Source organism: Antennarius striatus, chromosome 8 (genome assembly GCF_040054535.1).
Source record: "Antennarius striatus isolate MH-2024 chromosome 8, ASM4005453v1, whole genome shotgun sequence".
Classification (NCBI taxonomy): Eukaryota; Metazoa; Chordata; class Actinopteri; order Lophiiformes; family Antennariidae; genus Antennarius; species Antennarius striatus.
This window is the reverse complement of record NC_090783.1, coordinates 14,311,619-14,328,720: the sequence shown is the minus strand read 5'-3', so window position 1 is coordinate 14,328,720 and position 17,102 is coordinate 14,311,619. Positions and strand designations below refer to the sequence as shown.

Here is a 17,102-nt window from a genome sequence, read left to right as displayed (position 1 = left end):
ACATTTATTGTTAAATAAATCTATTTTTTCCTTTTACCTGACGTCTGCGCGTTTGGGTCCTACAGTAAACCCCGACATGTAGTTTGACCAGAATTGGTTGGGGTTTAAATCAATACATTATTTTAAGTCTGAAATTGATATGGATTGATCAGAAGTTGTTATATTTAATGTTTATTTTAAAACTATCTACAGTACAGCTTCAAAATTGAGATTAAAATCAATGTTTTTGATCATAAAAGTAAGAATTATTTTCAGAACCTTTTTAGGAACTCAGAACATGAATACATAGTGTTTTTTTAAGTGTCTGAATGAATATGAATGAATGAACAGCCTCAAAACTGAGATTCAATGCGTTTGATCACAATAGTAAAAGAACTATATACAGCAGAAGTTTTTTATGAACTCAGACAATTAAGTGCATTAATGAATACAACGCATGCAATCTGAAATGATGAACTATAAAGTACTGTATACATGAATAAGAATTGTCATACTCAACACAAATTTCTAAAAAAAAAATCTTTTTCTTATTTTGTTATTTTTATGATCAAACTGTTTTTTCAATTATTCATTTATTTTTACCACCTAATGTTCTTGCAATTTTTTTCACACAAAGTTTATTAAGGTGTGTGAGAAATCACCAAGTGAGAAAATGTCAAACTAAGAGCAAGCAGGTAAAGAAAAACGACTGGAGTGGAGGCAGTGATTGATGCGACATGAGCAGTTTTTAGTTCTGTCTGGTCAAATGCACTGCATATGCGCAACAAAACAAGAAACAAGTTCACCAAGTAACCCTCAGTAGACCAAAATAGAGAAAAGTTGAAAACCTAAGGAAAGCAACGTGAGCTTAAGTGAAGCCACGCATAGAGAGATCAGTCAACGTTTGCGTGTTCGCGAGAGCGAGGCAGAATGTCCCTGTAAGTGTTTCTGTCGGGAGGGCATGAAGACAGTCAGTTCTGAGGATTTTCCTTCAGCTATTCCAGCTGGGATACGTTCCAGCTCCCCGTGACCTGCGCAAGCGGATGAAGCGGTCAGGAAAATGAAAGAATGAATGAATGAGCACGAGTATTGACAAGTTCTACTTGTAGCATGTTTGTACTCATCAAAAATGCGTTATCCGTACCGGACACTGAAACGAGTACTTGGCTCAACCCTACCTCTATCTGATGCCGAAACCTGATGCTGGCTGTATGTGGGCACTCAAACATAACAAGAAGCTGATTAAACAATTGTGATTATTGTATTAAGCTCATCACAATATAATAAAATCTTTGTATGTACACATAAAATTTCTAAGATCTCTTACATTAGCACAAAAAATTTCAGCAACATTGAAGGCTCAGTTTACTGTCTGCATTTAAAAAGAGATGTTTTAAACCAACAAGACATTATTTCTGTCTTTTCAGAAGGCTGTAGAGTGGGTTTCAGATACTTTTTCTGTTTAGCAACAACATGGAATGGACCAGGACTTTAAGGTATTACTCCTGCAAAATGTTAATGATGAATTACTAAGCAGTCAACTGTAGCACCAAGATATTTCACTTTATTCATGCAAAGCTGCACATATTGTATACATGTATATTAAGAAAACCTATTAAATGACAGGTAGGGAACAAAATTCCTTCCAGAGACAGGTGTGGAACTGGAGAGGCCTAAATACCACACAAACTGAGATTAATGGTGTCTCCAGTTCCTACTACCACAATAATCAACTACAACTACGCTTAGGAATATTATTGTTACACAATAGTGCAGCAAGGAAGGACTCAAAGAGAAGGAAATAATCAGAATGGACTAAATGTTTTGTATTTGCAACATTATTACATTCCCCAATATGTAAGCTAACATTTGTTAGTGTGGACATTAGTGTATCTAGAGTAAGAATTTGTCAATTTTGTGGATTATTACTCTAACATGTTTGTGTAACCCACATATAGAGGGAATCATCATGTATACCTCATTCAAGCAACTGAGTTTTTACACACACTTTCATTGTCGATACCAGTAGTTCCAAACCACTGTGTTGTGACACAGTAGTGTAATGTGAGAGAAAGTCAGGTGTGCTGTGGGAAATAATCCAATTTCACTTCTTTCTTGAGTGTGGGTGCTGTAATCTAGAATCTACATCACAGCAGTTCGGAAACATTGACCTACACAGCCCTGTAACATATCGAATATAAATATTTAATATCCAGTAAGTGGTATGAATGTCCTTTCTACTCTCTGTGTCTTCCCATGCTGCACTGTAACCGAAGGACAGTTTTTTAAAGCTACATATCATACATTTACACACACAAAAATGAGTCACATTTGAAACTGAGCCTTAGTTCACACCTCCATTACCACTACATAGAACGATAATAGAATCCCGTACACAAAAGTTAAAAAAAAGATTGAGGGGGAAAGATGTCAAGTCACCTTCACATCTGAGATGAAAAGGCACTGACTGTGTTCAGACAATCTCAATACCTACACATTGCATCAGTTCTGTTAACTAACTTGTATGGTTCCTTTCAGTGTTACGTGCTGCTTATGTAGGTGCAACCATTTTGATTTTGAAGGTAGTCTCACAGTATATACTCACCTTAAACAACATGAAGAACAATATACAGTACGTAAATAAAATCAGACTTTGGCACTCGGTGTGCTTAGAATATCTGTTATAGATCAATGATGACCTCCTACTTATCAGGAGGGGCACAAGAATGGATGCTGAGTGATATGTTGTTTTTGCTGTAATAGTAGAGGCATTAGGCAAGTGTTGAAGGCAGTCAGGTTGGTTCTTCCACTAGCATTCTTACAGTTACATCAAAATAGCACTATGACAGGACTAGTGGGTTTGAGATAAAGTCATTTGGACCAGTGACCAACCCAACAGTAGAGGTAGATTGATTCATCTGCAGTAATAGGACCTTTTACTACCTTTCTAGCCTTTCAGGTGGAATTCAGCTCTGGTGCTGGTAAATGACAGCCTTATGAAATCATGATGAAATGAGTTGTTCAAAGACACCAGCTTACTGGTTTATTCTGCCGACAATCTACTGGTGAAGGATCCCCAACTGTCCCACACATGGCGAGTGAGCACTGGTCTCCCAACCAGACCCAAAATTTTGGAGCTGAAAAATTTTCAGTGAAATATTCACATGTACTACAAAGCTGTATGACCCTTTAGGAATTAATTCCAAAGGATTCAGTGATAAGTACAGCAACTATATCAAGTTATTCAGTAATTTATAGGGATATTTAGGTGTCAGAGAGAAATACATATTAATTCATACTCATTACAGGTAGAAGGAATCAATGCCTTCTACCTGTAAAATTGTTTATTTGTTTGGAAATTATATCATCCAAGAATGTGTTGTCTGTAAATCTGAAAACATGAATACAGAATCATGCCTCGTAGTTCCTATGAATTGCTAAACAACATTCGAAAGTGTTTTCTCCTTAGCTGTGAGAAAAATCACTTTGTAGTGGTGATGTCGACCTGTAAAACTGGCCTATCGTGATGAAATGGTCCTGCTGTTTGTGTGCCTATTCTGTGTCCCTACAGGAAGTTGGTGGAAGATTTCTCTCCATCAATCTCAAACTTGTAGGCACCTTCAGAGGAGTTGTTAGCACCGGTGGAGGAGGGGGGCACAGGAGCTGCAAGAGAGGATGCAGCATCTTCCTGTGTAGTGGACATAAAATGAGAATGTTTAGTTTACATTCAAAAAATACATGTCATATTGGATGTTTTCATTTGGTCATATATTGATTATTTACTAATCACACAGGAGGCAGAGACTAAAACCGGCCGTGGAGGGGGACATGCAACAAAGGCCTGATTGATCGACCTGCTCATTTACAGGCCACTGCAGAAATATTTTATAATAATTCAGTCTGGCCAATTAGAGCATTTTAAGTAAACTAGTGTAAAATTGCTGAACTTTTTCTAATAACAATAACTCTGGTGTGGGTTTAGTCTCCAAAGGTTGAACATCTAACAGAAAGAAACTGTGTGTGTGTGTGTGTGTGTGTGTGTGTGTGTGTGTGTGTGTGTGTGTGTGTGTGTGTGTGTGTGTGTGTGTGTGTGTGTGTGTCTACCTGTGGTTTGCCAGTCAGTAAGGGATCAGTCGGTGAGGAAGGCATATTGTCCATCTTCTCCTCTTTAACAGGATCGCTCTCTGCTGCTGGTGGAGGAGTGCTATACATGGCTGGAGTGTAGCCCTTCACACACGCACAGGAGAATATAGTGGTGAGAAAGCACAGATAAAATATTTAGGGGGTGGCAGTGGCTCAGGTGGTGATGGTAGGATTGGTGGTTCAAATCCCAAAGCACTTTTGTGTTTCACGGAAGTGCGCTGCTTTCCGAGACTCACGGAATGCAGCGCACTTCCGGATGCCGTCAACCAATAAAATGCGCATACAGTATCACGTGATTATCAAAAGTATTCACTCATCTGCCTTAACCCGTATGTGAACGTAAGTAACATCCCATTCACATTCCATAGCGTTTAGTATGATGTTAGTACACCCTCTGCAGCTATAACAGCTTCAACTATTCTGGGAAGGCTGTCCACAAGGTTTAGGAGTGTGTTTATTTGGACAAGAAGCTACAGCTCTCATTCACCACTCAAATTCAGCCCAAAAGTGTTCTATCAGGTTGAAGTTAGGACTCCTTGCAGGCCAGTCCAGTTCATCCACACCAGTCTGTCATCAATGTCTCTAAGGACCTTGCTTTGTGCACTGGTGCACAGTCATGTTGGAAGAGGAAGGGGCCAGCTGCAACTGTTTCCACAAAGCATTCAGAGATCCTTTCACTTGAACTAAGCGGCCAAACCATGCTCCTGAAAAACAATCCCACACCTTAACCACCCTTCTGCCAAAAATTACAGTTTTTGGCAGAAGGGTGCCAAAAACTGGCAGCTCAAAACTCAGCATCCTTTTACCAATATATTCACTATCTCTCCTCTGGACATGTCCAAACCATCTCAGTCTGGCCTCTCTGACTTTATCTCCAGAACCTCTAACATGTGCTGTCCCTCTGATGTACTCATTCCTGATCCTATCCTTCCTGGTCACTCCCAAAGAGAACCTCAGCATCTTCATCTCTGCTACCTCTAGCTCTGTCTCCTGTCTTTTCCTCAGTGACACTGTCTCTAGACCAAACAACATCGCTGGTCTCACCACAGTTTTGTACACCTTTCCTTTCATTTTAGCTGAAACTCTTCTATCACACATCACACCTGACACTTTTCTCCACCCGTTCCATCCTGCCTGTACACGCGTCTTCACCTCTTTCCCACACTCTCCATTGCTCTGGACTGTTGACCCTAAGTACTTAAAATCCTACACCTTCTTGATCTCTTCTCCCTGTAACCTCACTCTTCCACTTGGGTCCCTCTCATTCACACACATGTACTCTGTCTTACTGCTTCTAACCTTCATTCCTCTCCTTTCCAGGACAAACCTCCACCTCTCTAGCTTCTCCTCCACCTGTTCCCTGCTCTCACTGCAGATCACAATGTCATCTGCAAACAACATAGTCCATAGAGATTCCTGTCTAACCTCGTCTGTCAGCCTGTCCATTACGAACAAGCGAACAAGAAGGGGCTCAGAGCTGATCCCTGATGCAGTCCCACCTCCACCTTGAACTCCTCTGTCACACCTACAGCACACCTCACCACTATCTTACAGTCCTCATACATGTCCTGGACTGCTCTAACATACTTCTCTGCCACTCCAGACTTCCTCATACAATACCACACTTCCTCTCTGGACACCCTGTCATAAGCTTTCTCCAGATCTCCAAAAACACAATGCAGCTCCCTCTGGCCTTCTCTGTACTTCTCTATCAACATCCTCAAAGCAAATACTGCATCTGTAGTACTCTTTTTTGGCATGAAACCATACTGCTGCTCAAAAATGTTCACTTCTGCCCTTAGTCTAGCTTCCACTACTCTCTCCCATAACTTCATTGTATGGCTCATCAGCTTTATTCCTCTGTAGTTGCCACAACTCTGCACATCTCCCTTGTTCTTAAAAATGGGCACCAGCACACTTCTCCTCCAGTCCTCAGGCATCTTCTCACTATCTACGATCCTGTTGAACAACCCAGTCAGGAACTCTACTGCCACCTCTCCTAGACACTTCCAAACCTCTACAGGTATATCATCAGGACCGACTAACTTTCCACTCTTCATCCTCTTCAATGCCCTCCTCACTTCATCCTGACTGATCACTGCTACTTCCTGGTCCACAACAGTCACCTCTTCTAGTCTTTCTTCTCTCTCATTTTCCACTTTCATCAACTCTTCAAAGTACTCTTTCCATCTTCCCATCACACTACTGGCACCTGTCAATAGACTTCCATCCCTATCCTTAATCACCCTAACCTGCTGCACGTCCTTCCCATCTCTGTCTCTCTGTCTTGCCAGCCTGCATAGATCAGTCTCTCCCTCCCTACTGTCCAACCTAGCATACAACTCATCATAAGCCCCTCGTTTGGCCTTTGCCACCTCTACCTTCACGGTACTTTGCATCTCCCTGTACTCCTGTCTACTCTCCTCAGTCCTCTCAGTGTCCCACTTCTTTTTAGCTAACCTCTTTCTCTGTATACACTCCTGTACCTCCTCATTCCACCACCAAGTCTCCTTATCTACTTTCCTTCCAGATGACACACCAAGTACCCTCCTACCTGTCTCCCTGATCATATTAGCCTGACCTTCCAGCGTTTATCTCCTGCATATTCTGATTGTGTGTTTGACTCTGCCTGTTTTCCCGGACCCTGCCTGCTGTCTTCCCCACCTCGGGTTTGTCTGCCTGGTTTATTGGATTGCCTTTAGTGTATGACCTGCCTGATTAATGGACTCTGCCTGTTTGCCTGCCGTCTGTGTGGACTGAATCCCCTGGTACCAGAACCCTGCCTGTCCAATTAAACCTGCATGAGACTCTTGTTCTGCCCGTTTGTGTGTTGTGCTTTCGGGTTCCCCCTGCCTGTTGTGTTCGAGCCATGTCAGACTCGTCCATCAGATTGCCAGATGGAAGTGCGATTCATCAAACCAGAGAACTCATTCCCACAGCTCTAAAATCCAGTCGTGCTTTACACCACTGCATCTGACGATTTGCATTGCACTTGGTGATGTAAGGCTTGGTTGCAGCCGCTTGACCTTGGAAACCCACTCCATGAGGCTCTCTGCACACTGTTCTTGAGCTAGTCCGAAGGCCACATGAAGTTTGGAGGTGTGTAGTGATTGACTCTGCAGAAAGTTGGCAACCTCTTTGTGCTACATGCCTCATCACCCATTGATACCGCTCTGTCAGGTTTATGTGGTCTACCACTTTGTGGCTGAGTTGCTGTCATTCCCACACGCTTCCAATTACTTATAAAAAAGCCGGCTGGATTTTTTCACACTGATTATTCAAACAGCAAAGCTGCAAGTCTGAAAATGACTAACATTCCTCTTAGGAATTCCTGTCAGATGAAGGATTGAATCGTACCATTGGGGCCATAGGTCCAGGGGGGTACTGGTCAGACGGGGGACCGTTCCATTGTGGTGGCTGGGCAGGGGGGATCATAGCTGGGCCAGTAGGAGGGTAAACAGGATTCTGGGGTGGGTAGGCTGGGTTAAAGCCCTGCATAGGAAGACAGAAGTTCAGTCAGTAATTGTGGGGCAGGATGAGGCAAAAAGGAAATGAATGTTAGGAGAAAACACAAAATTCAGCCTTGAGAGAATTGAATGTGTCAGGAAAAGCAAAACTTGTTCTAGGCTTTGTTAATTACTTACTGGGGTGGGTGAGAAGCCAGGCTGCCCTGGGGGAGGATAAACTGCAGGACCCTATGTAGGAACATATGCATACAGAAACTTGCCTTACATTCCAATCAAGTAATCAAAGTTCTCAATTTATTGGAAAAATGCAGTGATTGCATTGAGAAGTTACACAGCACTGATGAGAATAGATACCACTATGTGTAGGTAATATGTAATAAATGTGTGTTACGTACCATGCTGGGGTCAGGGCCATGATAGTACACCTGTGAACACAGGCAATAGTCACGTTCTTGAATCAAGTATCAGTAAATAACACCGCATTCACACTGAGACATTATTATTTCTGAGTTATACAAAGAAATGCCTGCAAAAACAGGTCAAAAGTTTATTCTTACTACTCCTGGTTGTCCAGGGGTGTTGTAAGGAGGACAAGGTCCAACAGGACCACTTGGTGGAGGAAGGACTGCATCTGCGGTTGTCTGAAAGAAGGAGATATACAATATATACATCAATACACACCATTGTCAGGGACTCAAATGTGGAATACGTACAGCATTATCAGTTTCTAATCTCTGACCGCATTACAAAACACAAAAAGTTCCTTACAGCAGGTGGTAAGTATTAACAAAAATATTTTTACAGGTTAGACAGTTGGGCCATTTACAAGACAGCCAGGAAAACATTTAGCTGCATTTTCAGCGACTAAAACTGTCCACTTTTGAAAATACGCTTCAAAATGGGATCTTTTAAGAAATCAAATCCACTGAAAATAATGATGGCGCAATTCCACTTTCTGCATACCTGTCATGGTTCATGGCAGCGTTAATCATGCAAACATACAGTGCAAGTGTAATAAGACTATAAAAAAAATTAATATAGCCCAGGCTGTCCAGTTCTGTATGTGCAACAAACTCTTTTGAGTTTATTACTTTGCTGAACCGTCTCTTTAATTCTGTAATTCTGACTTTGAAAAGTCACACCACCAAATGTAATTTTTTTTTAATATAAAAAAAAAGCATTAATCTACTGTAATTACATGCAGTGTTGCAGCAGTGTTGGCCTTCTTCTTAAAAATTTTCTTCCGACAACAGCAGCAAATTCCGGCTGGGATGCCAAGCAGCAACATCAAAGCCAAGAGGGGGTTTCCCCCTGAGTAGTCATGATGGTCTGCAGCAGAAAAAATACGGCAATAGGTGATTTGCATTATTGTATATCCCGTACATCAACCTAAATCATAAAGATACCAAGTCTTATCTGAACCAGAAATGTAAAAACAGACTGACTGGCAACAGCTGGGTGGCCCTACTTTCTTTGCTATTTCTATTTCAAATAAAATCCTTTGTTTGTTTGTTTGTTTGTTTGTTTGTTTGTTTGTTTGTATGACCCCACTGCAATCCTACTGAGGAATGTAAACCAACCAGATACAGGGAAAGAGAAAAAGAGGTGGGTGAGTCTGTGTTTGGAACAAGATTCAACTGAAGTTAAAATAAAATCCTCAGATTTAAGTTGTTTGTGAAGAAACACTACAAAAAGATAAATGACGAAATAGAACTAAATTAAAAACCTCAATAGAAATACAGTGGTACCTCTACTTACGAATGTCTCTACTTACGAAATTTTGTACTAAGGAAATTTCTCAGCAGGAAAATATTGCCTCTAGTTACAAAACAAATTTTGACTTATGAAAGGTAAAAATACAGCATGGGCTGATACTTGCAGCTCTCACAGGTTCCTGAATGCAACATTCTCATAGCTCCTCTGCCAGTGGCTATTACCTAGTATCTTCCTGGCATCCCATTGACTAGGGGGACCTCTGTGTGGAGCTAGATCGGTGTTTATGCAGGGTCCTCGTCATTTGGCTCTCGACCCGTGAGGTGTTCTGATAGTTTTGTGCAAATATATTAACTTTTTGAGTATGCACTATGGACCCCAAGAAAGTGATGGAGAAAAGATGAAAAAAAAAAGAAGAAAAGAGGTTTTTTGACCGTACAAACAAAGCAAGAAATAATAGAAAAGCATGAAAATAGGATGCGTTTGGTTGATCTTGCCAAAGAATATGGCCATAATGCATCTATAATCAACACGTTATTAAAACAAAAGTAAGTTTTTAGGGGTTTAAGGCATCACTTGGGTGGTTGGAGAAGTTCAAAAGGAGGACTGGAATTCACTGTTGTTTGGCATTGTGAGGCAGGAGCGCATGAACCAAAGAGGGCAAAAAATAATGAGGACAGCAGTTAAAAGGTAAATGACCACCGTTTTTATTCTTCACTCTATTCTTTGTTTTTTACATTATGCACAACTCTCATTTATTGTGTAATAATCTAATTGTAACATGTATTTGTTACATGTTTTGATGCATTTTCATGCTTTATAAAACATTTATGTCTGAATTTTGGGGGGCTTGGAACGAATTAGGGCATTTGCATGGAAAACATGTCTCTACTTACGTAATTTTCTACTTACATAATTTCTTCTGGAACCAATTAATTTCGTAAGCAGAGGTACTACTGTAGAGGGTATTTGAAGGGATGCAATAGCTATACTACACAGGCATTCACATAGAACTAGGAGTGGAGTTGAAATGAAGTGCTTTCCCCAGTGTTTGTGTGTTTGCTTGATTATGTATGGGAATACATTTAAACTACTGCTCTTCATCGTTTTCCAGCTTCTCCTTCACAGATCTGTTATAGATCCTAAAAATACTTGATACATGTTTTGTGACTACTCTGTGGAAGAACAGGTGAATCTGTCAAAGGACTACATAAAAATATGACAGCCTACCTGTCAGGTCCATCCTGGTGACCGACACTACCCGATGCCTACGGTCTCTCAGAGTGTAATGTCCCTCATCAGAATAGTTTACATTCCTGATCTCAATGTTCATGGAGTGGGTCTTTACCCGGTTCCAGTAGTCTGAGAGGTCCTGGGACACTGCAGCACCATCATGCACCTAAAGCAGACAAGCCACTGTCAGTTTGGTAAATGTCACAACACACAATGTGGCATTCATGAAGTTGTTAGAGGTAGAGCAATTACGATATACACTGCCCGGCCAAAATTAAGTCACACACTAATATTTCGTGTGACTGCCTGTAGCTTTGATTGCGGTGCGCATTTGCCGCGGCATTGTTTCGACAACCTCGTACAACGTTACACCATTTATTTCTGTCCAGAATTGCATTCATTTTTGGCTGAGTTCTTGTATTGACGATAGGAGTCAAACCACTCTGCAAGGTCTTCTCCACCACATCCCATAGACTTTGAATGGGGTTAAGCTCAGGACTGTGGGGGCAAACTGATGTGTCAGAATGATTCCTCAGCTCCCTGGACCACTCTTTCACAATTAGAGTTCGATAAATTTTGGCATTGTTGTCCTGGAATATGACATTGCCATCCAGGAGAAAAAATCCCTTTATGGGATTGCCTGGTCATTCAGTACATTCAGATACTCAGCTGACTTAATTTTTTTGCTGAATAATATTGCTGAGCCTAGACTTGACCAACCGAAGCCACCCCTGATCATAATCCTGCAATTTGCTTATTGAAACCCAAACGGTGACTTTTTTTTGGCCGGGCAGAGTATGTTTTTTTCAGAAGCAACTATTGCACCTCAACAATTAACTTTAACACACACATTGACCAAATAGGCAGCTGTGGCTCAGTGGTCTGCTTGATCGGTGGATCGATCCCCAGCCCACTTGTCGAAGTATCGTTGTGCAAGATACTGAACCCCAAATTCCTCCCAGTAGCTATGAATGATTACTAGGTGGTGCGTGTCACCACCACTGTATGAATGCCTGCTTGATTGGGTGAATGTTGGCCAGTATTGTTATGCACTTTGAGTGGTCAGTCATATTAGAAAATACAACATATTCTTCTGTGAGAAAAAAACATTCCCCATATTCTTAGCTCTGCACCTCCTGAAGTCCAGACAAAAAAAACAACAACTCCGTTTAAACCTTCATTTCCCCTGTCTTACTGTGATCTTGTTTAAGATTATACATTCTGTTTTTTTTATTCTTAAATTTGGTAATAGAGCAACAATGGTTTTGAGGCTATAGTGAATACACCACTGTATATGCTAAAACTATCTACCCATTCATAAATCTTCTAATTTTGGGGGCAGAAATTTAATATTCATTATGTTACGTCAACAGCAGGGCTTGCAAACCTAGGCTTTGTTCCTTTTCTCCAGGTCACTGTAGTTACAGGCCCACTGGGGAAATTATCTCACTGTGAGAAAGGTAGCATCTGTAACAGCTCCAGAATGCACACGCAGCATTTCACAGTGGACCACTCCAACAGCCACATGGGACACGCAACAAACTTCAGCATTTTGTCAGCATACTAATAAAACTCCTTATGTCTCACCTGCTTATCCATTTAACATAGAATTAATTCACAGAACAGATGTTGGATTCTCTCAAAATGTTTCTCCCTTGACTGACATCACAGAACAATGCCCAAACCTCATCTACTCTTTTGTATGTCCATAACATCCATCATCTGGTCTATACATCTCACCAGTGTAACATTGCCACCCTCCCCAGAGAAGGACAGTTCAGCGTCAGCCAGGTCAATGCCTTCCAGCGAGATGAGGAGACTCTCTCCTGCCACACACTTCAGGAAGTTACGTCTGGCTGGAGTGGGGATGAGAAGAATTAGGAAACTGTCCGACAGGAGAGAAATTCACATTGTGTGTTACATTTGTGTCTCCAGGCTGAGTATGTCTTGAGATAAAGGTTTTTACAAGCACATAACTCAAATCACACATCCAGGGATTTTATCTTGGTCAGTATTGCTATGTCCCAAATTGCATCTCAAATCTTTTAATAACACAAATACTAGTACAGTACAAATTACTAAATTTTTTACACCCTTGAGCATGTGCCGATTATAATTGATTTGTTTATTGCATCTCTAACAGACAATTCTACCTGAAAAACCTAATAGTATTAAAATTAATTCATTAAACATACAAATCCACTTCATATACTGGCTGACACACATTTATCAACACACTTTCAATTGAATTTAAATCATTCCTCTTAAAGAACACTGCACCAAGTTCTTCGTAATATTATTTAGAATGCTGACACCTACCCTTTACAATTTGACATAATTCAACTACATTGTGTATTTTCTAACTTTCTAAATACACTCTGTAGGATTCAACCCCTATATTTCACTTATCAACTTGTTCACAATCCTGGTGCTTCTGAGTAAAACTTTGCTGATCTATCCTGCAATTAAATATCAGCATTTGCATTTTTCAGAGTACTTCCATAAAGCTGTTGATATTGAGAGCTGCTGAAGTGAAAGTTTAATGGATTTAACCCACTGTACTTTTTTGCCCAACAATTTAAGGTAAGGAGGTTGCAGTTTTTTGTTTTATTGTCTGTTAGGATAAAAGTTCTGACCTCATTTTGTTTGTCGGTTTTGTGAGAAATAAAGTACGATTAAAGGAGCTATTAGATTTTATTGGTGATCCAGATCATCATCTGGACCAATCAATCAATCAATCAGGTAGCTTTTATTTGTAAAGCACTTAATTACATCAACAGACAATTGAAAGCGCTTTATCTAGATCCAGATTTTTTAAGTGTGCCTTCAAAGATAAACTCTACAAAGCTTGGACAAAAGTGACAATATCTGGCACAAATCAAAGTCTGACCTGGATGCAAGTGATATTCATGATGTGAATTCTAAATTCTATAGGCAGGTTTCTACGGTCTCAAGAATAACTGTTATTATGAAGGACAAACTAACATGGGGGTGTAGCTGCACAGTTACATATTGGGAAAACTGATCTGCCTTGACAAATGCTGCCCTCTCTGGGTACAGTCTTTCACAAAAGATCCAAACAATATCACAAGTTTATGGCGAACACAATGCTAACTTAACTCACATGTGACAGCCACTTTGACGGTGGAGATCTCATTATTCCAGTAGTCTCTTTGAATATACGTCCCCTGGTCCTCATAAGTCACCTTACAACATACAGACCACAGGAATACACGGTGAATATCTTGAGTCTTTGGCCACATTGAATTAAAATACTACCATAGTTCCAATCATATGAAAGATAACTACTAACCTTGTCAATGTACCAACGTCGATCACTGCCCGTGCCAGATATCCTGCCTTTGTTCGTCCTGCAGAAGATGAGACAATAGATGCATGGCAATCAACTGAAACAATGCAGAAAACATTTCAAGTGATCATTCTTCCCACAACCGGGACATGGGATATCCCTGAGTGCTTCTGACCTGAGCCTGCCCCTCTCCCAGTACAGAAACATCTTGTTGGGTTCATCGGAAGGAACGAATTCCAGCTTTTCTGCACTTTTGGGCAGATAGATCTTTAGCTGGCGACCATGGCTCAAACGTTCATGGAGATCACGGACAGCATAGGACTCTGAAACAAAGGTCGGTGAACAAAGATATATATATAATCACTCTCACATACCCCCACACAGAGATGATACTCACCCGCTTTGAGGACAGCTGCCAGCAGGATCACAACATTCCACATCATCTGTACAAAAAACAGAAGTGACTTCATGATCCGTCTGTCACACTAAGCAGCCTTTTCAGGCAGAGATCCGAAATAGCGATGGAATGAGGATCTCTCACCGCCTGGGCAGCGTGACAGCACACCTGTTTACAATTCTAAACAAGGGTTTGAATACAGGTGTGACATATAACAGCAGAGTCAGGATCTAGTTTGGCGTCTTACATGTGTTAAACTACAAATAGAAAAACACCACTGCATTGTACAATGATTCACCCTCCTATATCACAGGGTAAAAAATTTTTAAAAATGTATTACCCTTCATCAACATCAACCCGTGTCTGTGGAATGCAGCTTAGAATCTCCTGGTTCATCAATGAAGAGCATTTACAAGTCCTCATTGAATTCTAATACTTTATTTAGGTATATTCTGGTTTATTCAGCAGCATGGAGGATTGTGTGTTTGCGTGTGTATGTCTGTGTGTGTGTATATAAGTCACAGTCAATAAACATTTGACAATAAAGTAGAATGTCTATCAGAGCAGTGTAACTTTCAAAAATCAACACTACAGAATAAGATCACAGCTATGGTTCAGCAAATTTACATTAAAGGACCATTAATAAACTAACCCTAACCCAGCATTCACACACTGTTTTGTTGTTTATGTTGTTATTCTGTCCATGAATGCATGTACCAATACAACTGGACCCGAAACAGCAAGACAAGGCCATTGTGTCACCATCACTTTCAGAGGAGTTGGATTTTCCTTGTTTACACATTGACACTAGACTGGAGTTTATGTGGGACATCAATCTATGATTTGGAGCATGTCAGCATGTGTTTGTGATTGTCTTTGTCTTGAGTGTGTAGTAGTTAAGAGTTCAGATGGGGCAATTCTGTGTACATAATGAGGACAGAAGTCAGATCCGTGGACAGTCATTGTCTTTAGAAACAGCAAAGGATCACTGGTCTGTGGATTTCACTGATTGAAACTCATCACAAGATCTTCATCTGTTGTCCTATCATTACTTGACAGTATGAAAGCTTTAAACTACACTGAGAAAATTAATCATCTATGTCTTGCTTAAGACTTAAGCAAGTCATAGATCATTAATTTTCTCAACTTAATAAGTTGTTAAACACATTCAAAGTTCATTTAATGCTGAGCATCAGTATTTCAGTTTCAGTGTAACACCTATATATAAAAACATGTTAAATCAAAGCAGTTCTAGGGATGTCAAAGTGATCCAAGGATTTGCTGACATTATCCCTGAAGTTATCAAATTAAACCCTGTGATTACCCCCATCCCATACTGGAAAATAAACCTTTCAAATAAAAGATGGACAGAAGAGATATTCTGTCCAAGATCTCATCAGAATGTAGGACACAGCCTCCTGTTCAGACAAATGGGGAGGTTGTTTCCAAACGTCCCTGTCATCAGAAAACCAAAAAATGTCAAACGTTCCGTTACTGTGGATATTTTCGACAGCACCTGAACGCCCCAAAGGCCCCCGCAGACCGGAGGCGCGCCCCCTCCTCCGAGATGAACTGGAATGAATAAAATTATCCGAGATGAAGGGAACAAAGACGAGTTTAATACCTGTAATCTCACAGGCATGTTCTGCTCCGTCCACGTTGTTAAACGTGTCTAAAGTGACTGGTTGTGACCACACGCAGACACGGAGAGGCGCGGCCGGGAGCGCCGATGGAAATAACAAATAAGACCAGTTTAAAATCTCAGAATAGATCAAAAAAATCAAGTCTCAGTGCGAGCGGTAACAAGGGTCGAAGGATGTTTGCCGTACGAAGTGAAACCGGATCCACTTCACGAAATCGAGACTCAGAAGATCGTTCCAAAATTATCCCAGAGTCGCGGTCCTCAGACAGACCATAGCGGCGGACAACAGGAGGCGAGCAGGGTGGACCCGGCACCATCGTTAAAGTTACTCTTTTGTTTCCTGTTATCTGAGCGCGTTGAGCCATGCAGCATCCGGACTGATTTAGGGAACTTATCATTAATGGATGCATGAATATTCTTACTGAACATTAAATTCAGTCGTGTAAATTAGTGTCCACCCGGTTTATGGTGTTGGACGTGTCAGATGAGTCGAATTCAGCCAGCTTTAGAGGAAAAGGGATTACCGAAGCTGTCAGAGGGCTTCAGCCCGTCTCACTTACCTTGAAGCGGGACCAGCTCGACCTCTCACGCCCCGAACCCGGTTCTAGGACAGTGTGTCTCCGACACGCTGAAGCCCGTCAAACCAGTCTGGAGCAGCGATGAGAGAGGAGCGGCCAGGAGGTGATGCCTTCACGGCCTGTCGGAAACATCCCCAAACGTCACAAAAATCCCTCTGGAACGAACGTGGTGCAGTGGAAAGTATTTATCAACACCCTAGATGCCTCATCCACGTTCCAATAATTATCTAACTCAATAAAGTTATCCGTATCGTAACCGGCTGGTGATTAATGACTGAGCGCTGGGCTCTTTAACTTTGATTTGAAAGAATCGGTTTTTCTGTGCGTGTAAAGAATCCGGTTTAAGAGACAAGATCCTGTGAATTGTGGAATAAAGTTAAATAGAAAAACCTTCTGCTGTGAGGCAACAGCGCCACCCTGTTGCCCTGGAGATACATTTGGTTATTATTTGGGCCCCACCCTACCCCTCCCCCCACAACACACACACACACACACACACACACACACACACACACACACACACACACACACACACACACACACACACACACACACACACACACACACACACACACACACACACACACACTGAAAGAGCTGTTCACCTGCATATAGCCATTTTAATAATACTGTCCCCATG

General features: G+C 41.2%; 1 protein-coding gene across 1 annotated transcript; it reads right to left on the bottom strand.

The window, feature by feature from the left end:
* Window positions 1-626: 626 nt before the first annotated feature.
* wu:fc21g02 lies at window positions 627-16,767 on the bottom strand. Its single transcript, XM_068322072.1, has 14 exons — window positions 16,445-16,767; window positions 14,243-14,288; window positions 14,021-14,168; window positions 13,849-13,906; window positions 13,660-13,741; window positions 12,276-12,391; window positions 10,533-10,701; window positions 8,788-8,918; window positions 8,147-8,230; window positions 7,985-8,014; window positions 7,767-7,817; window positions 7,480-7,614; window positions 4,084-4,206; window positions 627-3,667 (listed from the first exon to the last, which is right to left on the bottom strand). The coding sequence occupies exons 2-14, from the start codon at window positions 14,286-14,288 to the stop codon at window positions 3,545-3,547; spliced, it is 1,296 nt and encodes a 431-aa protein (XP_068178173.1). The 5' UTR covers window positions 16,445-16,767; the 3' UTR covers window positions 627-3,544.
* Window positions 16,768-17,102: the final 335 nt, after the last annotated feature.

Coding starts and splice junctions, on each gene's coding strand:
- wu:fc21g02 (XM_068322072.1), bottom strand. CDS start 14,288: ATGATGTGGAATGTTGTGATCCTGCTGGCAGCTGTCCTCAAAGCGG. Junction 12,392..13,659: donor CGTCAAAGTGGCTGTCACAT/GTGAGTTAAGTT, acceptor TCCCCACTCCAG/CCAGACGTAACTTCCTGAAG. Junction 8,919..10,532: donor CACCAGGATGGACCTGACAG/GTAGGCTGTCAT, acceptor TTTCTGCTGCAG/ACCATCATGACTACTCAGGG.